The sequence below is a fragment of the Melanaphis sacchari genome, unplaced genomic scaffold (genome assembly GCF_002803265.2).
Source record: "Melanaphis sacchari strain LSU unplaced genomic scaffold, SCAv2.0 Contig36_pilon_pilon, whole genome shotgun sequence".
Lineage (NCBI taxonomy): Eukaryota > Metazoa > Arthropoda > Insecta > Hemiptera > Aphididae > Melanaphis > Melanaphis sacchari.
In genome coordinates this window covers 3,759,929-3,786,861 of record NW_020271232.1, presented here as the reverse complement: position 1 = coordinate 3,786,861, position 26,933 = coordinate 3,759,929, and the positions used below count along the sequence as shown (strand labels likewise).

General features: G+C 27.6%; 2 protein-coding genes and 1 long non-coding RNA gene across 12 annotated transcripts in view; 2 read left to right on the top strand and 1 right to left on the bottom strand.

Moving 5' to 3' along the window:
- Positions 1-3,989, top strand: part of LOC112596893 (ras-specific guanine nucleotide-releasing factor 2-like) — a 51,053-nt gene extending 47,064 nt beyond the window's left edge. For all 5 annotated transcript variants that reach the window (XM_025342717.1, XM_025342720.1, XM_025342718.1 and 2 more), the window contains 3 exons: positions 93-375; positions 730-927; positions 1,681-3,989. In XM_025342717.1, the coding sequence (XP_025198502.1) occupies positions 93-375; positions 730-927; positions 1,681-1,893 (694 nt within the window). In that variant the 3' untranslated portion in view covers positions 1,894-3,989. The remainder of the gene's footprint in view (positions 1-92; positions 376-729; positions 928-1,680) is intronic.
- A 3,396-nt stretch (positions 3,990-7,385) lies between these two features.
- Positions 7,386-13,324, bottom strand: LOC112596977 (facilitated trehalose transporter Tret1-like). 3 transcript variants are annotated; one of them, XM_025342871.1, is made up of 5 exons: positions 13,185-13,324; positions 12,841-12,974; positions 11,731-11,819; positions 11,017-11,121; positions 7,862-9,318 (listed from the first exon to the last, which is right to left on the bottom strand). In XM_025342871.1, exons 4-5 carry the CDS (start codon positions 11,060-11,062, stop codon positions 7,961-7,963), a joined length of 1,404 nt encoding a protein of 467 aa, XP_025198656.1. In that variant the 5' UTR covers positions 11,063-11,121; positions 11,731-11,819; positions 12,841-12,974; positions 13,185-13,324; the 3' UTR covers positions 7,862-7,960. The 3 variants fall into 3 exon arrangements, with proteins under 3 accessions (XP_025198654.1, XP_025198656.1, XP_025198655.1); XM_025342870.1 differs by lacking the exon at positions 11,731-11,819; XM_025342869.1 differs by lacking the exons at positions 11,731-11,819; positions 12,841-12,974; positions 13,185-13,324 and having other exon boundaries at positions 7,386-9,318.
- A 448-nt stretch (positions 13,325-13,772) lies between these two features.
- LOC112596978 lies at positions 13,773-20,814 on the top strand. Of its 4 annotated transcripts, none has more exons than XR_003114809.1 (4): positions 13,773-14,118; positions 14,187-14,235; positions 16,724-16,960; positions 20,629-20,814. It is a non-coding gene; the product is annotated as an uncharacterized LOC112596978 (long non-coding RNA). The 4 variants fall into 4 exon arrangements; XR_003114810.1 differs by lacking the exon at positions 20,629-20,814 and adding an exon at positions 17,427-17,461; XR_003114808.1 differs by lacking the exon at positions 20,629-20,814 and having other exon boundaries at positions 13,773-13,862; positions 14,017-14,118; positions 16,724-17,068.
- The last annotated feature ends 6,119 nt before the right edge of the window (positions 20,815-26,933 follow it).

Sequence of the window (26,933 nt, the reverse complement as noted above, 5' to 3'; positions counted from 1 at the left end):
AAACGTTTACAAAATTATAGTACCTATTCTCAACGTCAGTAATAACAATTATGAATCGTTATTACATCGCAATTCCACGTGTGTTTTTCAAGGGAATTTTTCGGTCGTGCTTGGATGAAAGACGACAAAAATATCAAAGCGCCTCACATCATTCTAATGACCAAGAGATTCAATGAATTGTCGCAGCTGGTCGCTTCGGAAATAATGCGTAAGAATAACGTGGCCGCAAGAGTGATAACAATAGAAAAGTGGGCTGCAGTAGCAGACATATCCAGGTGTTTGCATAACTTTAACGGAGTCCTTCAAATATGTTCGGCTTTTACTAATAGTTCGGTGTTCAGATTGAAGAAAACATGGGAAAAAGTTTCGAAAGCTGTGAGTTGATATAATTATAAAATTTATATATTATATATAACCGATTTGAGTAGGTATTTTACTTCGAAAATGACAGTTATACACTCTAAAAATATTAATCATTGTTTTGGCTTCAACGAGATATAAAATATATTTACATATTATTCAACAAATTGCTCAAAAATGTAATCTAATATTATTCATGTTTCTACCTATTATACTTAACTTACCGCCAGTTCAACAAATTTGTTAACCTTTTTTGGCTACTACCTTGAACTTTTATTTGTACCTCGCATTTTATGGTTGTTAACTATGTAACCCGTAAAAATAATTTTTAGATTATTTTTTCTATGTAGATTATTGTTTTGTTTTTAGACAAAACTGTCAGTACAAAAACTTCAGATAATTGTCTCATCTGATGGAAGATTCAGAAACCTTCGTGAAGCTTTGCACAGATGCGATCCACCATGCATTCCATACTTGGGGATGTATTTAAGTGATCTATCGTTTTTAGAGGAAGGGACGCCAAGTTTGGCAGACGACGGTCTACTAAACTTTTCAAAATTACGTATGGTGAGTAAAGTATATTAAAAACGTATCATTTATTTAATTATGTAAGCTATTAGAAAAATATAATCTATATATTGTAAAGCTTACATCAATATTAACTTTTAGAAATATAATTATTTTATTAGGTAAGAACACTCGAGAATATTATAAAAACTGTTTTTCTAATAAATCGGTTCTTAAACGTTTATAGAACCTGATGGAAGACTTTTATAAGCCGTAAACCCTCTACCAACTTTCTTTCAAATATCTTTATATTACAAAATATCTCACTTTATGTGTTTAGGCCGAAATTATTGATACCTCTGGGGATCGCAGACCATAGTTTAAAAACCATCGTTTTAATATATATATACATGTATATACTATATATAATATATAATACATATTACGACTTATACCAAAGGTTAGGTTAGGTCTATAAGTAAAAGTCTTATACTATTGTCTATTGGGCTTACCATAAAATGCTTATGTTTAATCTAAACGATTATAATTAATTAATATTGCTTTAAAAAATAAATAATAGTGTATTTAGGTAGGTATCTGTCGGCAGTTTCCGCCGATCTGTATGTTATGAGACATATCCTTTTAATTCCTACACTACGTCCTTCCAAGGTCGGAAACTACAGCATGCGTGTATAAATGTGAAACACGGTTATAGACGTATACAACTAAATATCTCTTCACGCTGTTTCTCAATCATTCTATATATCATTTTTTGATATTGAATTTGTTGATTTTATTTTTTTTTTTGTTCAGATTGCGCACGTGGTACAAGAAATCCGCCGGTTTCAGCAGACCCCGTACAAAATCGACTTCCACCCTAGGGTGGCCAACTACTTATTGGACACGTCACTGCTGATGAACGAAGATGAGCTGTACACCAGGTCCTTGGAGATCGAACCCCGGCCGTCTCGGCTCAGCATCACTACGCTGTCTAACTCACCGCACCACGGCAGCAGCAGCCAATGACGACGGTTTAGCGCCAAGAGGAATCAGAGCACGTGCTTTAAGTAAATGATCGATGCGACTGACCCACCTGTGGGCGACAGCAGCGGCGAGTGATAGCGACTATAAAATATAAAAATAATAATAATAATAATAATACCTAATAATAAATTATAATAATCGTCTTCGATATCATTACCACGTATCACGTATTAGTTAGGTCACTATAAGTTGGATCGAGGGTGCTGTAGAGATAAATAGATTTGTTTTCTCGTCTGCGATGTCAACCATTTTTCATCATCCTATCTCGGTCACAACTGTTTTCTCGCCGCCGCTCTCTTCGCCCGGAAGGAATATCATTATTAATATATTGCTGATGTCGAGCGAAATTAATGATAAGCGAGTACGATATCATATTGTATTAACGTCCTTCCGGTGGGCCGTCCCGCTTAGTTTACGTGCACAATGAGTAGGTAGGTAGGTAGTAGCATTGATTATAGAATAATTATTAAATAATATTCTATATTATATTATAGAATTCTATAAACAATGGTAGTAGGTACCTATATACATTTCCGCTTGGCCCCGCTGGCACTACTACGCCATCGCTATCAGCTACTTTAATTTTTACGCATACATAATTGAGTGTTGTACACTTTTTGTGTATTCTACTATGATTATTATTGTTGTATCATACCGATACAATTTTTCCCGTCTTAAGCGGTTTTTTCTTCGAATTTTTTAATAATTTTGTCTTCCAGACTTTGGGAAAAAACGACTGGCACTGCAATAGCGACGGCATAGGTATATATTATACGTCGTACGCTAACAATATTAATGTGCCACATTAGAATTTTAACCTGAATCGTAGGATTGTTTACTGTATTTTACTTTTTTATACATATTAGATAATATGTCCTTTGAGCGTAACTACTCATCATACGTTATGCATAACATATTCGAATGTAAAAAAAAGAAACAACACGTACAAACGAATACTATTTCATTTACATAATCATTTAATTGTTAAGTTATTTTTACTATATATTTTGTTATTCTATTATCTGTACCGTTTGTTCTGCGGGCATAGTTGTTGTTAAGATGAAAATAAATAAATATAGAGTTGTGACAACTATACGATTATTATTAGATATAAATGTATAGTATACGATCATAATCGATTGTCGAGATGAATTGTATAAGCATTAATGGAAAATGTATCCTTACCCATCTCATCATGTTTATGACATAAAAATAAAATGGAAAAACAAAAATAAAAAATGATCATACCGAACAATCAAAATATAATATTAGACATTAAAGCTATTTATCATATAGTTACTTAATTTAATAGAATATAGTGTACTAGTGCAACCACTATAACCCATTGTTTCTGTGTTTCTATTTGGCTTCGATTAATATATTTCATTCCTTGTCAATTCAATAGTAACTTCCTATGCTTCTGGTAGGCGGTAGAGGACATCGTACGAAAATATCTGTATAGTATTAGATTTTTATAAACAGACATATTATTACACACGAAATTTTTGCGCTGCCCTTCTCATGGTTTTTGCTCAGACAATTAATAATAAAAATATACATTTATTTCCTACTCGCCTAGACCTTTCGATTAATTTTGTTAAAGCGACTATGATTCTATGTGCGTAATTTCAATTTATATATTTAGTTACTTATACGTAGGTGTATGTGTTGTATCGTTATGTATAATATACATATTTAATTTTGAGAATCATCACTTATAATAATAATTATTAATTGATTTGTAAAAAGATAATTTCGATTATTATTTTATTCGTTTATGCATTCATTTGTCGATGGGTGCGTGCAAGTTTAACGGTTATTACAGATATCGGTTTTCAAAATTAATACGCAAACATAGAGAAATTAATATTAAACACCGAGTGATAATGAAATAAAAAACATTTTTTTTTTTTTTTTTAATGATAAGTTATAATATTATAAGACAAGCTGTCCCAATTTTTCTCAAATTGCCAAATTTTCTCATTAACTATAATGTAACTAATGAAATAAATATATGACAATTTATTTGTGTGATACGAGTTTCTTTCATATTTACTCTTCTTTTTCTATATACTATCTCTCGCCAATGCATTATATAAATATAAATTTAAATATATAATGCATTTTATTTATTAAAATATGTATTTAATGTACATATACCAAGTTTTTATTATATTATATTATTGTATTTTAACTATAAATGTACTTGATTCAGTGACTTTAATGTAAATTCGTTAGTTTGTTGGTGTATTTTTTTCTTATTTTGTTATTTAAATATTTATTTTCTGTACTATAGGTGTAACAATAATATTAAGTTTAAACTATGTAACACGTTCATTACAAATCAAACGCCATAAAAAAAATGTATAACATTACATTATATTATTATAAATATTTATTTTTCTCATACATGACAATCACCTATAGACGCGGTACGATCTACAAACATAATATATGTACTGATTGATTAGATTATATGGTTTTAAAGGATAAATATATATAAATCATTGTTACCTATATATATTATAATAATATGTTTCAAGAAAAAATATGTTTAACGAATTTTCTTACACTAACATATCGTCGGTGGAGTTTGATCTCTATTTTAAAGGCTTAAATTGTATTATATTATAATATTTCATTATTATCATTATTATTATTATCATTATTGTTCTTATCATAGATTAATGGACTTAGATAAAACAAAACTGGAAACTTAAAAATATAATATGTGGAATATGTGGATGCATGCGCATGGATGATGTGTTTTCATCATTGAAGAGATTACATTTTTATGCAAATCGAATGGTATAAAATTTTTTTTCACTTAGTCACTTTCACAATTTTTATTTATTATTGATACTGTGATATCAAAATTTTTTTCATGCTTTAACCTAAAGAGTTTGTGTGACGTTGTGTATGCGAGAGACTGCTAATGCTTACAGTCAAAATAGACTTTAAAATATATGCCAAAATGTTTTTTTCATGTTGTGATATTTCAAAAAACTTTTAATTCCATAAATGATTATTATTATGATATAATAAATACTCAAAGTTACAAGTGGTTGTTTTCGTGTAAGAAAATCAATACGTTTATTAAATATTCAAGTGTTTATTATGCGTGATACTAGTAATTTATATATACACATATAAGTAGTAACCTAATAATGATAATAATAATAACAATATTGGTTCGTTGTAAGTCTCTATCGTGTTTTCCTTTTTTGTGTTCCATTTAAATATGATTAAATGCACCCGTTTGGTTTATTTTTGTTCTATAAATCTTAATATATAATATTATTTGTTGTTAATTATATATATAAATATTATATTATATTATATTATAATTATTGTTGTATCGATTTCTTCGTAAATATTACGACAAAGAGTTTATGTCATTGTTCAATAAAATATTTCGGTTGTTATTAAATTTAATGAACTATATACATTATTATACGTGTTTTTCATTCACATAATTCACTGTCAATGCAACAGCGTAATAAGCTAAACAATTTTTTTCACTGACTGCCGTCCACTATTAAAGATTATAAATCAGTCGATAGACTGTTTTTCTCTTCACTCTACTTTTTATACGTTTATACGTTTACTAATGATTTAAAATGGTTATATCAGAACTGGAAAAATAAGTTCATACACTATCTACTTTTCTAGAGATTTAGGTTGTAAGACCATCATTATGGGATGGGATTGTACTTTTATACATGTCGTTAAGTATTAGGGCTAAAATGTAATCGGGAGATTTTGATACTTAAGATACCTATAAAATGCCATGGATTTGACAACATTTTTTGAAAATGTAGTAACTGCTATTCCTGTATGGCTGTATAGCCAGATACTAATAAAAATAGTACATAAAAACCAACTGTTTTCGTAAAAATAAATAATAAAAATTTGATTTTAATTACGAAATGAGAAAGTTGAGACTTTAAAACGTTGTAAGAAAGATAACAGTAACTCGTGAGTCTGTATCAGTGAGACAAGTCGTTGGTCATAAAGAAAAAATAGTTTAAAGAGCTTTGAATATTGAAACCATTCGACAGCTGTGTTAAGAGAGAGATGCGAGAGAAAATTAGAAGTTAAAATAAAAAGAAAATCCTACTAATAAAGCGTAACAATCAGTGGTGTATTTGTAAAAAAATCGTGGGTTTACGCCATTTTAAAAAAATATGAAAATTTAAAAAAAATATCGAAGGGAACATATTGTCTAGACTGTCTAGAGAATCGAGCACTTGTTTTTATATTTTTAATATATCTGTAGTGTATAGGTAGGTGTTACTATGTCATGTGATACCGTTACGACGTAAATAACCACCTTAACTCGTACACGATTGTTTATAATATTATTTATCTCAAGTCATAGCAATAATAGTACCAGAACATATTTGATATCCATAATTGTATTATAATTAAAGTTGGCGTTCTCAACATTTTCGGAAACGAATATTCCCGTGCTCAGAAATTCCAAAAAAGGCTAGGATTGAAAATTCCTAAAAATACCAAAAATGAAAAGTTTTTTCAGTATTTTTTTTTTTTTTTTCATCATAGATAGTCACGTTTCTTAATTGGTGTACTTTTTACATGAATATATCAATATAATTGTAGATATTTTAATAATTTAAAAATATATTGTAAAATCTTATTAGGTATACTGCAAGACGATTATTCATCATTAGATACAGTTAATATTTTTAGAAAAAACAAAGAGTAATTTTGTTTAAAATAAGGATACTAAGTATAATTTGTTCTATGGTACAATCGTAACATGGCAATAAATTGTTCTTTAACCAATACAAAAATTTCAAATAAAAACCACAGTTAGTTCCCTATATAATAGTTGGTGTTTGCTTATCAAAACAATAACAAGTTTACCAATCGAAAAAATTTTCTTTTATAACAGATAATAAATAAAATCTTATATTTACTTTTTTTGCTCGAGTGCTATTTGTTTTATCTGTTTGATTGTTGTGTTTTATAAATATATACTAAAATTAATTTGGTTTTAGGTAGTTTTGGTCAGAAATACAGAAGTTAAAAAATTTAACAAAATTAAAATGTGACAAGTAAAAATATAAACTTAAAAAAATTATTGTAAATAAAATTCAGAGTAGAACACTTTTCGTATAATTTGCACAGAATCGAATTCAAATTAGTATTGAGGAATCTTCCATTTAATTTTTTAGGTGAAAATTGAATTGTGGTCATTCGAAACTTGACCAAAACTAACTTCATTGCTAATTATACCTGAGATAGTAGTGTGGTTGATGATGAATGATAATATGTAATTATTTGTGATAATTTGTTTACTAATGTTATATTATATTTTATTTTATTCAAAAGTTATATATTTATTTATAATGATCTGTTTACAAGAGTTGAATTTCATTTTATTTAATTTAATGGTAACTATACATTATAGACACAAAAAAAAAAAAAAATGTTAAATTTATCCTTGATACTACTACAATTATTCATGTTTAAAGCACAATCGTAACAGATTTTTTCCATACTCATATTTACTCAATAATCTATGGAAACAAAGGTTTGATACTTACATATTTTTAAAGGTAACAAATTACTTTACTAATTGAAAGTGTAATAAAAAATAAATTTGAATTTTAGTAGAAATAATTAGTTTTATAAAAACTGTTACAACTATTATACCCAGTCACCCCTACTTGCATACAATTCAATTACTGATGAAACCTTATAAAATATATATTTAATTTATACATACATATTCGAATGTCCTACAATTAAAACCTAATTTCTGTCTTATACATATATTGTACTAATGCAGTATAAATGCTTTTTAAATGATAATTAAGTAAAAAAAAATTTATTTCATACACCAGTAAAGTAGCTTTATGATTCGTAAACAATAATTTGTTCTCTTGATTTCAGTATGAATCTCCACGCCGAATTTCTACACGTTCTCGAGAAGTCTTGGAAATATCTTTTTGCGATTTTTCCGTCGCGTTGTACTTTCTAAAAGATCGCCTATACTTAATAATTACAAAATTGTACATTTTCAAATATCGTTTTGGTCGGATTTTTCTCGCCGGGGCCCAACGGTGTCCTGCAGCTGCTCTTGAATCTCTTGGAACGTCATGTTCTTCGTCTCGATGGCGTACTTGTACGTGTAGAACGCGCCGGCGAAATTGACAACGGTGAACAGCACGAACATGACGTAGAACCCGTAGTGGTTGGATACGAACAGGAACATCTTGTTGGTGACGAACGAGCAGAACGCCAGTGTGATGGAAGCGATGGCCGAGCAGTGCGACCGGATGTTGACGGGGAACAACTCGCCGAGGAACACGACCGGCACGAACCCCACGCCGGTCGCGAACAGGACGGCGAACATCAAGTGGCAGAGGTACGGTAGCCACGCGAACTCGCGGTCGACCCAGCCGCCGCCGCCGTCGCCGTGCGAACAGTAAAAGAACGCGGCGAACGTGAGCGTGACCGCGCCTAGGCCCACTTGGGAGACCAACAGCAGCGGCTTCCGGCCAACCCTGTCCACCAGCGCCACGGCCACGGAGTTGACCACGACCAGCGTGATGGCGAACACCATGACCGACTCGTGTTTGTTCAACAGCTGCGCAGTGTTCGGCAGTATGAGCGCCGAATAGGCCATTATGCAGCTGATGCCGCCCGCCCGCTGCGTGGTGCACGCGGCCACCACGATGGACAGCGCCCGCATGTCCTTCCGGCTGGTGAACAGCTGCCGGAACGTGGACCGGTTCTCCATCTCCTGGCGCACGTTTTCCGCCATCCGGTCCAGTTCGCGGTCCACGTCGCCGCCGCCCCGGAACCACCGCAGGCACTCGGCCGCCTCGGGCCGGCGGCCGCGCTTCAGCAAGTAGTACGGCGACTCGGGCAGCCAGACGACGGTGACGAAGAACAGGACCGGCACGACGGCCGACATGGCGTTCAGCGCGCGGTACGACACCAGCGGCCCGACGATGGCCTCCACCAGGAAGCCGAAGTGCAGCTGAAAGCAGAACACGCTCCCCAGGGCCCCGCGTATGGCGGGCGACGCTATCTCGCCCAGGTAGACGGGCACCACCGTGTACGACATGCCCTTGCCCATGCCGGCCAGCAAGCGGGCCGTGTACAGCGCCCAGGCCGTGGGCACGCACAGCGTCAGCGCCCACGTGACTATGAACAGCGGCCCGAGCACCACGGTGCTGAGCTTCCGGCCGACCAAGTCCATCAGGTAGCCGGCCATCAGCGGGCTGACCACGTTCCCCAGGTCCATCGTGGCCACGATCCACGACAACTCTTCCATGGTCGCGTTGAAGTCCGTCTCGTGCTTGATAAACTTCTCCACCACCGAGCTCGGCCATCCCAGCCACATGCCGCTGATGAATATCGACAACGTCGCTACGGGAACATCACACCGTCACCGTTAGATATCATAATAATAATAATAATAATAATAATAAAATAATCATCGCATCGTGCAAATTATAGGTAAGCACTACCGTAGACGTAAATCCAGAGTAATTATTGGGAGGAGGTGGAGCGTTTTATATTGTGGACATAATGTGTAATGGGTACATGAAATTCAATAATTTTATAATGTCACAAACATCTCCTAACATTATAAAGGAATAAACTTTCAACTGAAAATTTTAAAAAACTAGATAGGTATAGGTATATTGAATTTATAAGTATTATATACTTATATATAATAATATTATAATAAATACTATAATTATATAATATAATTTTCTTTTGGCATTTGAAAACATGTCAATAACTTTAGTGACGTTTACATCAATATCGCAGTAAATATTTCAAAGAGCGAGCGAGAAGTAGCACAGAATAAAATGGTACCGAATTACCGAATTATAAACAGAACTATCCTCGAAATTATGTACCTACTATTTATTATTACTAAACGAACATAAAAATTAAAAATAATACTTTAAACTATAAAAAAAAAAATTATGATTTTTATCATTCTTTAACATATTAATATAATAATATAACTTTTTCGCAAAATCAAGGGGGGGGGGGGGTATCGCACCCATGGCCCCCCTTGTATCCGTGCCTAAAGTACCATCTACGACGTAATTATATGTCTATCGTGAACCGACAGTCATACCATGGCCATGATGTATTATTATGATTTATTGCCAGCCGCTGGCATTGAACAGTAAGATGGTATTATTAATTTTAAGAATACAACACTGATTGCCGTGGAGAATCGATTTAAAATAATAAAAACAAAGAAGTACATAAAGAAGTTACAAAAATAATTATTACAAAACTCCTCGAACTTACGGTAAAGCCCAGTTAATCGGTTGAAGATAAAAATAAAATCACCCTGTGTTCGTGTGTTAGGTACTCTGTTGCACATGTATACGTGTAACACACGTATATTGAAAAGTCGTTTATCTAATTATCCGTACTGATTAGGACCGAAGGGTTGCGGATAATCGAACAATGATTAAAAAATAATATAAAATGAACGTGAATTAAATTCAATGTTGCATTTAATGCATTGTGTTCAATATAATTATAAAAAAAGTAATGCGCTGTAGCATAACGTGTAATTATATAACGTGATAAAATAAATATGTATATTGTATAAATTATATAAAAAAAAGTGCGAAATGTGATAACTGATTAATTTAAATTAAGAATTTCGAAATACGTTTTTTTTTTTCAAAATTATCGAAGTGCGGAGAATCGAATTTTTAATTCCGTCATGTGTTATTCAAATTTATATGTTCGTTTTTGAATTTTTGTTATGAGACAATTGTGATGAAAGAGGATGGCATTATATAATATTTTATATAAGTAACATATGCTGACGTGCTCTAGTAAAATGAGTTTTTCCAATTGATTTTATTACATTTTACGGTATTATTATTATTATTACTAAAAAGATATCACCTACTAAGAATTATAAAACGTTATGTTATATTATTAGCGAAAGATTAGTGTGTTGATTACTATGCAAATACGGTACATATCGGATAACATATAGGTTTATTTAAATAATAATCTAATGGGATTTACATATAGGTTTATTTAAATAATAATCTAATGGGATTTACAACAGAAACTTACCGACTATAGTGACATAAATTTGTCTGTACACACCCTTCTTGGACATTTTGCTTGATTTTTTTTTTTTTTTTTTATTATTAATCTTCACTAAGAATATGAACTTATCTATGAACAAACAGTCGTAAAAAAAAATATATATATATATATATATGATATTATTCATGTGCAATAAATAATTTTTTTATTTTATTGTAAAGTAATATTATGGCCACACAACATTATTGATAATTATCATTCATGCATTGGGATTTAGTTTAATCGGCTTAAAATTCAGTAAAACTATAAGAATATTTTCGTCGGTTGCTCGTTTAATATACACTTTAATTTAATATTATTATAATATTAAAAATTCTAGATGGATTTGGTGTCAAAAACTGCACATAATAAGCATCCGTGTCTGCAGGAAATCGTGCATTTATTAATGATTTAATTTTTAAGAGTATCGCGTTTAAAAATTTCATTTAGTCAATTCGTACTCAAGCGCAATGTTGGATATGAATGAGATACTCCTCTAATCTCTTGTATTAATGACTGTAACAGCTAGTAATATTAAATCAAATAATATTATAATATAGTTACATTATATAACATATGCGGCTTATTGATTTTTGCTTTATTGAAAATTAATTCAACCTACCGCGTTATTACTATTTATTATAAAATAAATTTTTAATGGAATGGCAATAAAAAAAAAAAAAAAAAAACATAAAATACCCTTATTTATTGATATAGACAATAGATCACGTCATCTACGCTGAGAATCGTCTTTCATCGTGTACAATAATTTATCGTTGAATTTCAATCTAACAAACATGTATCATTATATTAAATAATAATTGATCTATATTTATTGATACTTATGATAAATATGTGCAATACCCATTTATATATATTTTTTTTTGTATTCATCATTTTAAAGTATATACATTATAATCATTATATAAATATTAAATCGTTTCCTATATGTTTAGTTTGTTTAACGTGATAAATAGCTATAGATTTTTGGCTGATTTAATTAACAAATACTTCGGTCTTATAAATATAATTTATTTATGACCGAAATTAAACGTATTTGAAGATTATTTAAATATCAATTTAAAATATTTGTATCTATACATAAATATTTTTTTGTAGCCAGTTTCTATGTACGTATTCATAGATTTTTTTAAGTAGTACATTTTACAGCATTGGTAGCATCCACAATCTCGACTCGAGATTGACTTTTTAATATTTTTGATTTTAACTTCTCCAAATATTAAAATATAATAATTTTTAATTTCTACTTTTTTCATATAATTGTTTTGGACATCGGTTACCAGACTTTTTCACGCATTCCCAAAAATAAAAATAATTTAATCACACTCCCATTGAATAAATAAAACAACATTTTTTATTAGTGTATACTGTACAGTACTATAATAGTATAGTACCTAAATACAATATCAATATTTACTTCGCATCTTCCCTGTTATGTGCAAACGTCTCCCAGTTTGGGAACTATTGGCTTAGGATTTAATGGTTTATTGGTATAACATCGAAAATGTATTAAAATTGATCTTAAGTAAAGTTGACAATAAATTGAAATCTGATATTAGAACTCTTATCACTTTACTGGATTAATCGGTAAAGTGTAATAAAAACGTGTCTAAATTATAATAGTTAGGTTAGTGTATGTTAATCTTATGACTAATATCAACTATGAAAAATCACAGTTTCCAGTCTGCTTAATCAATTAAAATTGGAGAAAAGAATTAGAAAAATCAGAATTTATAGGATTGTACACATAACAATTATCTTTAAAAAATATATTTGTTAGGTACTCACTTATTTCTTGTAATCATAATCATCCAGCCTGGTTTTTCTTTATGAACAACTTGAATATGTTATTTGCGTAGAATGAAAATAGGTATTTGAACGATGATAGTTATTGTTCGCTTAAACTTGCTGTTATAATATTCCTATTAAAATTCAAACTTATCAATTGCCTCGTATTTCAATATAGAAATGTTTTATTTAAAAGGAAATTACATGAAAAAATCAAATACATAAATAATAATATAATTCCTTTAGTTCGTATATGAACGAGAAATAAAATTATAGCACATTATTTTATACGTAATAATAATATGTGTCCTGTATGCCTGCACATAATAAACTCGTATACCTACCTATAGACGTATTGACGCTTAATAGAATATTTGTACAGCTGAATTCCAGTTTTTGGTTACCTACACTAAATAATTTTTGATTTTCAAAATATACAAAAGTGAATTTGACATTATAATAAAGTAATAATTCATAAGCATAGTCTTCGGCTAAAAAAAATACAGTGATATTATGACCGCCGTTCAGTAAAATATATACGAGTACCTATATTATAAGTTTATTACTTAAAATATATTCACCAATATGTAGATATCGGCGGAACCGCCTGATCAACAATAATTTATCAAGCTAATAATGCATTAACGCGGTAGTCAACTTCATACCCATACCAACAAGAAAATTTGTGTTATCATTATAATTAGTACTAGTATTATTATTATTATTATTATTATTATATCATTTGGAATGTATTTAATTATTACGCGTACGTATTTACATATTTTGATAGATGGCAGTGTGGTACCTGTATCTACTCGCTATAATATAGTCTTAGATAATAATTAAAATATATATGTTTCGTACACGATCCATCTCTTCAAATAACAATTATAATAATTCACATTATCGAGTCATTAATGAAATGTAAGCACACTTAAGATTGTGAAAATGTGAAAAAGATATAATTTGTGATACGACGAAGATGTCACAACTTCTTATTTTCTTTGTCGACGACTTGTACAGTAATACGATTTTAAAAACACGAGAGTTTTTATAATTTACATAATAATATTATATGTGTATATCATATTTTTAAAGTATTTATAAGTTAATATAAGCACATTAACTTCAACTTTTGAATTCGTCAAAACTATGAGTTTTTAATTTTATTCACAGAATAAGCAGTATACTTTTTAAAATTACACACACACATTTGTTGTCTCCGTCCTACCTTCAATGCACAACACAACAAATGTCCATTCAGCAGTTTTACATTTTGTAAGTCTTGTCAATTAGAATGGACCTGTTATCAAACTTAAGAATAAAAACCTTTTCTATGTTTTTAGGTATGTTTATAACAATATTTAAATTCGATATTGAAGTAAAATGTGAAAAGTAAGCATTTTTATATTATAATTCATACTTTTCCCGGTAAAAATAAATTAAGACATAAACTTATCCTCAGCAAAAATATCGAAGATTTGTTATTTTGTTCCCCAATAAAACGTTTCCAAACCTAAGGGGGATCAAAATGTACCCTATGCAGCTACGGTTGTATAAATGTCCATGATCGCATATCATTTGATTAAATTCTATATTGCACAATTGTTACACTTTAGCACGCTACACTCAATAACATTTAGCTAATAATAACGATTCATTACGATATGAAATTTGTAATAAATTTATAGCAATTAATATTTTATATAATATTTGATACTCAGTTACAAATGCAATTCAGTGTTAAACATTCAATAGCAATGCATTATCTGGATAAATTAGCTGAAACTTAAATAATTTAGTTTCACAAATTCATCATTTTACTTGAAATCATTTTTTTTATAATAATTAAAATTAATAAGTTAACAGAATAAATAAAATTGTGATAATTTTCTTAAATTTGTGTATAATAATTTTAAAAGAACTTTTAATGAACTCTAGATTTTCAAATCGTTAAACTTAAAATTATTAGTTTTATAAAATAAAAACACAGAATATTTTAATATCTAAAGTCTTATAAACTGTCAAAAGTAGACAACATTATGAAACTTATACATTTGTATGTATCTATCACTTATGACTTATATTATATAATGGTTAATAAATGATAGCTGATACAATTAGTATATTATAACTTACAAATAAATATAATATAAGTTCATTTTTTATTTTCATACAGAATCTAAAAAAAAGACAATTGAGCTAAAAAAACTAATTATTATTTCAGTAGGTATATTTAGTACTTATATACTATATTATATTGAAATATAAGTATAATATAATATTATAGTATATAAGATATAGAATACATATTTCTCTTAAATCTTATAATTTAAATGAAAATATTTAAAAAAAATTATGTAGATATAAATAAAAAAGTTTTAATTTTTCAGTAAAAAATATTGAAAATCTATTGTCACAATACTTTTTTTATAAGCGTTCAAAGTTAAAACTTTGACACAAGTCGATAAAATCTTAAAAATGTACAAATTATTATTTAGTTAGAAATTCATAAAAATTTTGGTTTTTAAATCTAAGATTTGAAAATGTAATGCAGGTTTCTTAAGAATCTAAAACTTTTACGTATTTTATATTATTATGAATTTTACACATCTCAAAAAACTTTACATAAATACATTTTTTTTTTATGTAATGACTAATGAATAAGGAATTATTAAGTTTTTATAAACTTCTTATTAATTTAAACAATAATTTGAGAAATGTATATGGTAAAATAAAAAAGAGAATAATTGAAATAATTGAATTATTATGATATTATTATTTCTCATAAGATAATATTCATACTTTAATTTGTTACTGTTCCAACTAAATGTCTATACTTTTTTTATGACCTCCCTTAAGAGTATCTTTGAAGTATCAATAAGCACTTTTTTTTACTTATATATACGTACAATAGTAAAGTATAAAAATAAATCTCTGTATTTCACAAATTGTGATTAAATTATTGAAATTAATATAAATTAAGTTTATAATATTATTTATATCATTACAATAAAGAATAATATGTCTGTGTTTTGTCAGAAGCTTTTATTTTAATAAAGTATAAATTATCAATTCGTTTTGATTTTAATTCATTTATAAATAATAATTTCTTGAAAATAAAAAAAAGCTTCACAGAACACAGCAAATGTCATTCTTTATCATTTTTATAACGGATTATAACACCTTAATGTCAATAATTTATTGGCAATAATTAAAATAAGAATATCGATGTTTTGAATTAAACTATTAACCTTTGTGTTAGTTGTGTAACACATGTAAAATACGAAGAAAAATTAAATATAGGTAACCTAATGTGATCTTTTAAAGAGCGCGCCGTCAGGCATTAATATATTACGTATAGCTATAATAACCTATAAAAACCTACAAATTTTATAGAATTGAAAATTTTATTTTAATTTATTATCATTATAATAACTTACAGTAATCTAACTATCGAATCCAACGCACCTTCAACATCAGTTTCAGTGTGACGAGATCGTTGTGCATTATCGTAGAATCTTTCCTGCCCTTGCAAAACGGAGACATAACTAATATCGTTCTATCAAAGAAAAATGTAGAAACTAGAAAAAAATCTATACACAATTGTATATTACTTTTATAAAACGTAAAAAAACAATCGTTAGCTAGGTATATTACGTACAATATTGATTCATTATATAAAATAGACTACAAAATATAATGTAATGTTAAATGTCGCACAAGACCGTATAATTATCGTGAACACTGAACAGTATTATTATTATTATGTTATATCGTTGTGGTTGATTACGAATGTTACACTATTTGCAATAATTGCCGATGATTGTCATCGGACAACATCGTTATTACCTATTAAAATTAATTAATATTATTGTTATAGTTTATTAGCATATATTCATTATGGACCAAAACAATAGAGTGCAATCAACGGAGGTGTACGTCGACGTGGCGGCAGAGGTGACCCAGAAATGTCTAAAACTCGCAAAAAAATAAGAAAAATAACCAATTGGAGTTTAAAATATTATAAAATACTGATTGGCTGACCACCTACAACGAAACCCATTGTGCTATATGCACATAATATAATATGTACAATGTACATTGTACGTATATACAGGTATTGTATTTAGCTCGTAATTTACACTGACACACAAGAAATTTAAATAATTATATCTTATACTTAACTAAAAAAACAACTGTGCATAAAGTACCTATAAGAAATTATATAGCCATATAGGTGTTTAAAAAAAAATTAAATAAAATGTGTACGATAACTGATATATGTATAAGTACAATGAAAAGTTGGTGTATAATAATAATTATTATGAAACTGAAGAGTGACGCTGCTTAAAATGTATTCCGGTATTTGTATATTATTTGTATAATAATATAATTATAATGTAATAAAAAAAATATAAAAAAAATATAATTAAAATAAAATAATAAAATAATAAAATAATAAAATAATTATATTTTATATAAAATATAATTATAATTATAATGTTATTTAATTACAATGTTTTATATATTGATTTATTTTGTGACTAACAAAACATCAATTTTTATTTTTTTGTACATTATAGGTGTCTACTACGCTTACCTTTTTCGGATATAAACCAACAAATTACTATTGTAATTTTGACTGAAAAATGATTATTCTATTACAGTGATCAATAATTTTATAATTAAAACTGTTGTCAAATAATTTATACAATAGTACCTATGTTTTCTGTTGTGAATAATAAAACATAATTATTCTTCAATCAAAAATTAAAACAGTTATAATGGTATTTACAGTAGGTACTAGTTACTATAGTATTAAATTAGAAATACAATAAGTTTAATCAATTTTTATTTTCTGGCATTAAATCAGCCTAAATGACAAATATGAAATAAGTATGTTAAACAAAGATCTTAATCATAATAACCACAATTATTTAGATCGATTAATTATTAGTACTGATCTATATACTAACGCTGAACGTTTAAATATTTGCAATAATATAGTGATATTTATCATTAGGTAATTAGGTTGGCTGCATAGTATATGCGATTACAATGCAATTTTAAATTAATATTTTTAGATCACAAATTAAAACAAAACAGTTTTATTATAAATTATTTATTTATTTATTTATTTATTTTGTAATAACGCAAAAATAAGAGAGAGAGAGAAAAATTAAGTTAAATAGTCAAAGATAGATAAAGTTTAAGTAAGGAGATTAAAGGTCAGAAGAATTCTTCCCTATACTTATAAGTGCTGGAGAATAAAGTCATCTGCCAGGTTCAAATATTTAAGTCACTCAGTATTACTTTTCTTCTGATCTTATGAGAGTTCTCGATGTTATGTATTTTGAAAATTGTATCAAATACATATACACCGTAAAATAAAATTTGTTCTACGTATAAGTATAAACTATAATATTAATGTAAAATGTATAATAATCACGCATCGTACCTGGCTAGCAGCTGTTAATGTATTATGCTGTAGTATAGTAACACAAATTAAGAACTCTAAATAGAGCTCAATTAATACAACACTGATTTAGTTCGTTAAAAAAAAAGTCCAATTGTTGCACGCAGGATCCGGTGTCGAGAGATGTTGCTGATATGGTACCTAGATAAGCACACTCCGAGGTAATGACAACAAAGCCATGTCGACCAAAGACTAGCTGGTTTTTTTTTATATAAAAATGTGCGTCATTCAATTTGTAAGAAAATGGATGTATTTTTTTTTTAGCTTTTTTCTGTCTTTTTTACTTATAAATGCCTTTTTGTGTTTAATTTTCAATAGATTTGATAGTTTTATATGCAACGTACATCTTAACGGTACAAATCGATAACATCTGAAGACGGTGCATTATCGTTTGTCAATTATTTTTAATGGATTTTATTATCTGCGATATTTATTGAGTATTTGATATTGCCAATTAATTTAACATTTATAAAAGTATCTATACTACGTATCTATATAGATTAAAATATTTTTAAAATGCATAGATACTAGATTCAAAATTGTTCGTCAATGTACAATTTTCTTTTTAATAAAAAAAAGTTAAAATATACAATATACACACAATTTAATTTTTTTAATAAATTTTGTAATTGCTTTTTCTGTAAATTAAATTTTTTGTTTTGCCTTTTTTTAACATTTTAAAATTTAAAATGTTTTTTTTTTTTTAATTATATTGGCTTTAAATCCGAACCCTATTTATCAGTATTTTGGATAAACTTATTTTATGAAATGCATTGTGTATACATATTATTATTATTATTATTATTATTATTATTATTATTACTATTATTATTATCACAACAAAAACACTACATTAAACTCCGTGTAAAAAACAGCTAAGTAAAAAAAAAAACCAGATCCTAAGCACTATAAAGATGTGATATCATAAATGAATGATAAGTAAATTCAATTAAAGTACATTTATTTCGTTTCAATAATTTAATTACTTGGCAAAAAATTATTTTGAGTAGAAATGTCCATTGCAATATTTTAAATTATTATAATGAACTTCTAATGCCTTTTGTTTATTTTGTTCACGTATTTGGTGTGCCATGTCATATAAAATACCTATATAATTTTTTACAAAGTAAATAAATTATTGAAACCAAATAAGTGTAGTTTAATTAAATTTATTTGCCATTTATTTATGATATCACATCTTTATAGTGCTTAAAGACCGGTTTTTTTTTTTTACTTGGCCATTTTTACATAGAGTTTAGTGTAATGTTTTTATTGTAATATCAGTTATCACTAATTTTTTTTTGTCTATCTTAATAGATTTAAATATATTGTCAGATAACTTTCTAGCAATACCTCTAAAGGCATTTTGAGAGTACTCGTAAACCGATTTGTCTATTGTTCAATATGTCCGCATGTAATGCGGAAACACTGCCTTTGCTTTGATTTTTTTTACAAAGTTGTCAATACAACAGTTTTTTTGAAGAATATATTTTATCACTAATTTTCTTGTTTTTATTCGATTAGTTCTTTTCTCTGTTTTTTAATTTTTTGTTTGTAAACTTATTAATTGAGTTATTTATAATTATATTATTTTAATTTTCTTATATATATATATATATAATTGCGTGCAAACACAAAGATAACTAATAACTAGGGCTAGGATTTTAATGACCTAAAAAACCTAAAAAAATGACCTAATAAAAACTAAAAAATGATCAAAAAAAAAAAGACTCAATAAGAAAAATTGACCTCATAAAATGATCAAAAAATATATAATTATATAAATTAATTAATAAGTAATAATTAATATTTATAAGTATACTAATCTAACAAGTATATTTTATATTATACATATAAACGATTGGTATTTTGAAGCATTAAATATTTTTAGAAAATATGTTTATGATTTTATTTTAATGTTGTATCTTTATATGTTTATACAATAATTTATAACGATCAATAACGACCATTTAAAATTTTAAAAAATTAAAAATATAACTCAGATTTCAATAAAGTATAAAAAATGACTGTAAAATTGAAAAAATGACCTAAAAATGCTAAAAAATGACCCTAAATTAAAAATAGTACAAAAAATGCAAAAATATGCAAAATAAAAACTATATATTTGAACTCGTAGATGACCAAATCACATTTTGTGCTTGAAAAGCTATATCCTGTAAATCCTAAAAAAAAAAATGCAAAATCCTATACTATCCTAGCCCTGATTATAATATTTATAATCAGTATTTATAATTCTGTACTAGGTATGTTCAAAATAATAAAAAATATAATTATAAATATTGTTACAGTAAGTGTTTTGTCCAGATGACAACTAGTTCCGTTATGCATAGTTTGAGTAAGTAACCATTTCATGAAATGTTATCCAGATAGTGGAATTATACAAAGTGGATAAAAAGTGTTTCCATTTCGTGAAATGTACAATTATGCCATTGGATGCAACATATGTAATTTATTATATTGTAATTTGCAGTAAGTATTGGTAAAATTATCAACTTTATGTTTTAGTCGTAGTAAATTAAATATTAATATTAATTATTATCTAAATTTCATACTAACTTAAGGGATATATTTATCCAAACACTTATATCTTATTACACCACATTAAAATAGTATGTTAATAATTGTATATTATAATTTATAACTTAAGAATTATATTACAAATTAATTCTTATGAGTTATGTTACAGCATAGTTGAGTATAGCCAGTGTTGAAATGTATTCATCATTCCATGAATATTTGTTTTATGTTTAAAATATCCATGTCATACTTTTACTTTATTTGTCGGACAGTCGGAAAGACATATGAAATTTGACTTGATTACTGATCAATACGGCCTAAATGTAATTTAATCAATTTTAGTATTCAATATTCATTATCTTTTCACTTGCATAAATCTTTCTACTCCATCAATACCCGCGGGAACCTTCCATAAAGGTTTAAATGTAAATGTTTTAGTGATTTGCTGGACATATAAAACATATACAAAAAAAATAATGTATACATTTTTAAAATATTATTATATTTATTTTTCAAATATTAAAACATCCTTATATTATTGCTATTGATATTAATTGTTATTACAATAACTGATATGATTAAAACATTTTAAATGCGTTTATAATTTTAAATAACATAAGTTAAAGTATACTATAGTGCTGTTTTTTCTATTCCTAACTATTATTCTTTGATCTTAAGTGATTCCACATGAAAAAAAAAGTTTATTTTTTTTCAAGACATGATGGTACCTAACGTCTAACTTGTAATGATCACTTAAAAATTTTCTAACACATCATGAACGGGCAGACCATACAGTTATTTTGAATTTTTCACGTTTAATACAAAATAAAACGGGTGAATTATATAATTTTTTGTACATATTTCCCAGAAGTTAATTCGGCTTGAATAATATATTTATAAATAATTTAGTCAGTTGCAAGGAAACCAAGATATATTCAAAATTGTGTGTTTGTTATACTACTATTTGAGCATACATTTCATTGTGATTTAGTTTCCTGCCACAGTATATACAATTAATATATTTTGCGGTCTTCGAGACTCATAAAATATGGAAAGCTCAATTAATATTAGAATTTCCCTTGTTATTTTCGTGACATGTTTTTTCAGCGGAGCTATTGGAAGAACAATCACTTTGAATACTATCCAAATACAAGGCCGAAATGTAAGTATATCTATTTGATACCTATAATTTTTATTTTTATTAGGTACATCTTAATTGTGATATAAAAATAATAAAACGAGTTAAATAAGTCGTGTACAATAATTTCAAGTTTTTTTTTTTTTTTTAATTTTAATAGTATTTCACTTAAAACAAAATATATTTTCTGTTACTCGTTATTGTTATCGGCTCCCCACACTTTTCTTCTCGACCGTACAACCGATATGTCGTGTAAGAAATTTGTTAGCCGATCATCGCAGTTATACATATTATTATCGTATAACGATCCTTTCAAATAAAAGTTATTAAATACCACTTAGGTACTTTTTTATATTAATATTATTATGTTTTAAATATTTTAATGTGATAAATTGTTAAAAATGTGATGTTTTAATATTTTATAAGAAATAAAGTTTTTTTTTGAAAAGTTTAAAATGAGTACCTCTATGTCCCCAATGATGCCACATGGCATCAGGTCTGGAAAACTTAGAGCTTTTCATGAAAATTAAAAAAAAAATTTTTTTATCTTATTTGAGCTCTATATAGTAATATCAGAAAAAAAAACCATACAATTTTAAGTATTTCTAGTAGTGGACCTGAAAGGGTTAAAAACAATATAATATTGCTTATAGTGAATTGTAGACTATTTTGTAATTATAACCTACTTATTTTTTATTCTGAGTTTGATACGATCACCGCGACGAGTATTATGCCTGTAACCCCCCCATGTTTTGAATGTACTACATTAACTGCACAACCCCCGAACAACATTTGTTCAGATCTGGTGGTAACCTTTAAATACGCGTGCACGGATGACCCGTGCCACACAACGAAACATTGTCCTAAGTCGAGTTGTAAAATAAAGAAATTGTGTTCTATCAAACGTAATGTAGAAGAGGCGTTCAGAAAACGTAAGCAACAATATTTATGAGTTATGACACTACTATACAAGTATAATACCTACATTATCGTTGCACAATAACGTAGAGAAATTATTTATACGGTTATATTTTTATATAATCGCGTAAAGTTTTAAAAAGTTAAATAATTTTGTTGAATAATCATATGTTTAAAACATAAATATTTTCACAGGCAAACTCAAAATGTTGAAGGAAGATAAAAAAAGAAAATTTTGAAAAAATATTGATTCAGATAATTTTTTTTTCATTTATGTTATAGCGATACCTACCTACTTATATTTATCCATATTCCCTTTTGTTTTATAGGTACCTATTGTTAATTAATAAGATATTGAATTCATCATGGACTATAGTTTTCATTTATTGTTGTGTAATTAATCATTTCAAATGACGTTTTAACAAATCCGCAGACCCGGATATTTTTTTTTAAATCTTAAATATTAAAATTTATATTATATTTTCTTTCATAAAAAAATAAAGATATACAAACATACGTAATCGTCGTGTGTTAAAAGATCAAAATCCATCGAAAGTATCCAGAGTCGAACTGGCCCGGACCGGTAGTATGCAATTGTGGACGGGGCCCCTGATTTTGTACCTATTTTTATTATTATTATTAATTTATAGTAAATAGAAATACGAAATAAATATTTTTTCTTTCAAATCAGGAAACGTATTATTGATTACAACCTTGAAAAATTCTCAATAATTATTAAAATAATGACATTGTTATTATCATTCTACGAATTTAATTGGGAGCTGTTTATATACAAATATGCGTTCATAGATTATAAATAGTGTAGAATTGTTCAATTCTTGTAACTATTAAATAATATTATATTATACGGGCATATGCGTACTATTTGGTATTCGCATTAGGTACCGCTAAATACTGATTGTAAATTAATTATTATATTTTGGGTAAGTATTGTACTCGCGCATATGAGGCGGCAGCCCGCAAGGTTATAAATAGCTTGTAAAGTCAATAATATGATACAAATTACAAGAATAATAATTTATAGTTCAACAGCGTTGTATTGTTCATTTATTTTGTTTAGAATATGGTTATTTGTTATCATGGCCTTAAAGCTAAATTTAAAGATTTTAATTTAACATTGTCGGTTGAATGGTTAATTTCAAATTGACAACTTGTAAGTTGTTAGTTATTAGTTATTAGTTATTACTGTTGTAGTGTTGTTTGTTAACCGTTAACCGTAATTATTTTAACCGGGAGTCCGTGATTCGCGAATCGTGATGTATAAAAGGAAATACAAAGCTGATTCTGAAAAGAGAAAAGAGATAGAAAAGCAAAAATTGCTTAAATGTGCAAATGACAAAAGTCAAAAAAAACTTAGTTTTTCTACAAGTGTGAAACCACTGAAACCTGTGAAAGGTAAGAATATTTTATTTTATTTTGTTATATAGGTTGTTAAAATATAAGACAATAACGCATATTATATTATTAATTATACTATACATAAATAGTATCCATAATATTACTTTACAAGAAATTTGAATTTAAAATTTATTTTTTGAACTTCTAAAGTGTTATTTAAATATTAAATCTAACTATCTATGTGTGTTTTCAATTATAAGATGCAAATGAAAGTATGGTTTCTAGTTTCTACAAAGTCACTATCGTTTGATGTGAACCCAGTCTCAAAATTAGCTATGTCTACTATTACCTCAAGTAATTAATATTTTAAATTTAAATTTTTGAATCTATAAAGTATTCTAAGAATATAAAATTTAAACTTTTGTGATTTTAATAATTAGGTGAAACTGAATGCATTCCTACTAAATTAACATTTGCTGTAGATCCAAATTCTAAGTTAGTTAATTCTACAATTTCTACAAGTAATTCATATCTTAAACATTATTTTTTGTATCTATAAAATTTGAATATTAAATCTAACTATCTATATATTTTCAATTATTAAGTGAAACTGAAAGTATTTCTGTTGTAGATCCAAATTCAATATCAGCTGAATCTACATTTACTTCAAGTAGCTTAGCCTTTTTTTATTAGACCTGCCAGAAATGAATCAGTAGAAATCAAATTAGCTTTTTTTAAAAGTCGTCCCATTCAACCTTTTGTTTTAATTAATGATAAACTTCCATTTGATCCTCAAAAAATGTATTATCAGACTTTAAGTGATTCTCTAAAAGTTCAGCGTAAATGGTTATTTTATTGTTCTTACAGTAAAAAAATATTTTGTACTACTTGTATGACATTTTGCCCACTACGTGAAAAAATTAGCAATTTAGTTACTGGATTAGAAGTTATTTAAATGTATATGGTACTTTTAAAAAACACGAAAAATCAAAAACACATGGTGAAGCAGTTTTTGCTTTACTGCAAGCCAACTTAAACAAAAATATAGAGAGTTGTATTAATATTAATTTAAGTGAAATTCATTCTAAATAAGTAGAATTTAATCGTTTAGTCATTAAAAGGCTCATTGATATAATAATATTTATTGGTGGGCAGGGATTAGCTTTTAGAGGTAAAGACGAAGCAGCTTATAGTTTAGAGGACAGGACTATTAATCATGGTAATTTTTTGGAACTAGTATTGCTAATTAAAGATTATGATGTTGTATTGAATATGCATGTTAAAAATTGTATTGAGTTAAGTAAAAAATGTAAAGCTAAAGATAAAAAAAATGATAATAATCTTCCTTGGACCCGTGGTAGAGGAGATTTAGTAACATTTCTATCAAAAACATTTATAAATAAACTTGTTTTAGTTATTGGTAAATTATTATAAGAGAAAATAGTAAACTAATTAAAAGAAGCCCAAAGTTTTAGTGTTTTAGTACTCTACACAAGATGTTGCAGTATTAGATCAGCTTGCTATTTAGCTATTTGTGTTAGGTATGTTAAAAAAAAAATGTTTATGAAAAACTTTTAAAATTATTTGTGGCTTATGATTCTAGTGGAATTGGCTTGTACAATTTAATTACAAAAGAATTTGCTGAAATAAATTTAGATATGAATAATATTGTAGGTTGCTCTTTTGATGGGGCAGCTACTATGAAAGGGATTTATAATGGCTTACAATCACATTTAAAGAAAAATGCAAATCTTTTTCGAGCCAGTCCTACACTGAAAGTACTTACTAGTGATCAGTCTGTTTCTAGTCTTATACTTTTCTACACGCACATTTTACATTCTATGTGAATAATTAAAGGTTGACTCGTATGTTATTTTATTGCATTTCACAAAAAAAAAAAATGTACTTAATTAAAACTGTTTATTTTATTTTTTATTTCGAGTTTGATACGATTACTCCGACGATCACAAAATTTCACAATTCCAAAATTACCTATATCAGAATTCACATATGATGACATTTTTGTTATTTTTTAACTTTGATGTTCGTGAGGGCATACACAGAAGATTTGTTTTTAATTAGTACCATATAAGAATCACTATGTTTGATGAATTAGTAATTTAATTTAATTTAAATAGGTACATTTATATATTATGTATATACAAAATATGTTTTTTTACGATTTTTGTTCAAATAAATGATTACTCCGCCTTGGTATTGAAATATATATTTATTCCTGATTGCATGGACTTATCATAATAATTTGTTTAATGCAAAAATTGTCTATTATTTATTCATTTTTTAATTAATTATCACTTAGGTACCATTTACCGGACCATATTTTAAAAAAATACCCTATTTTGCCTATACCTACCTAGTCATTCAACTTGAAGAATGATTATCTGCTACATTAAGGTATTGATTATTAATCAAATATATTTTTAATAGTTACTACAAATAAATAAATTTAAAAATAAAAAAAAACGAAATCAAGCTGCATCAGTACTTTGTTGATACCTATACCGCACTCTTTAGTTTGTATTGAATTAAATAGAATTACTAATTCTTATTTCTTATGAATGTTTTTGTTTTCACTAAACACAAAACAACTTCATGAGGAATATTGTTTATTTTTTGCTCTAGACAATGTTGCTTGATTGC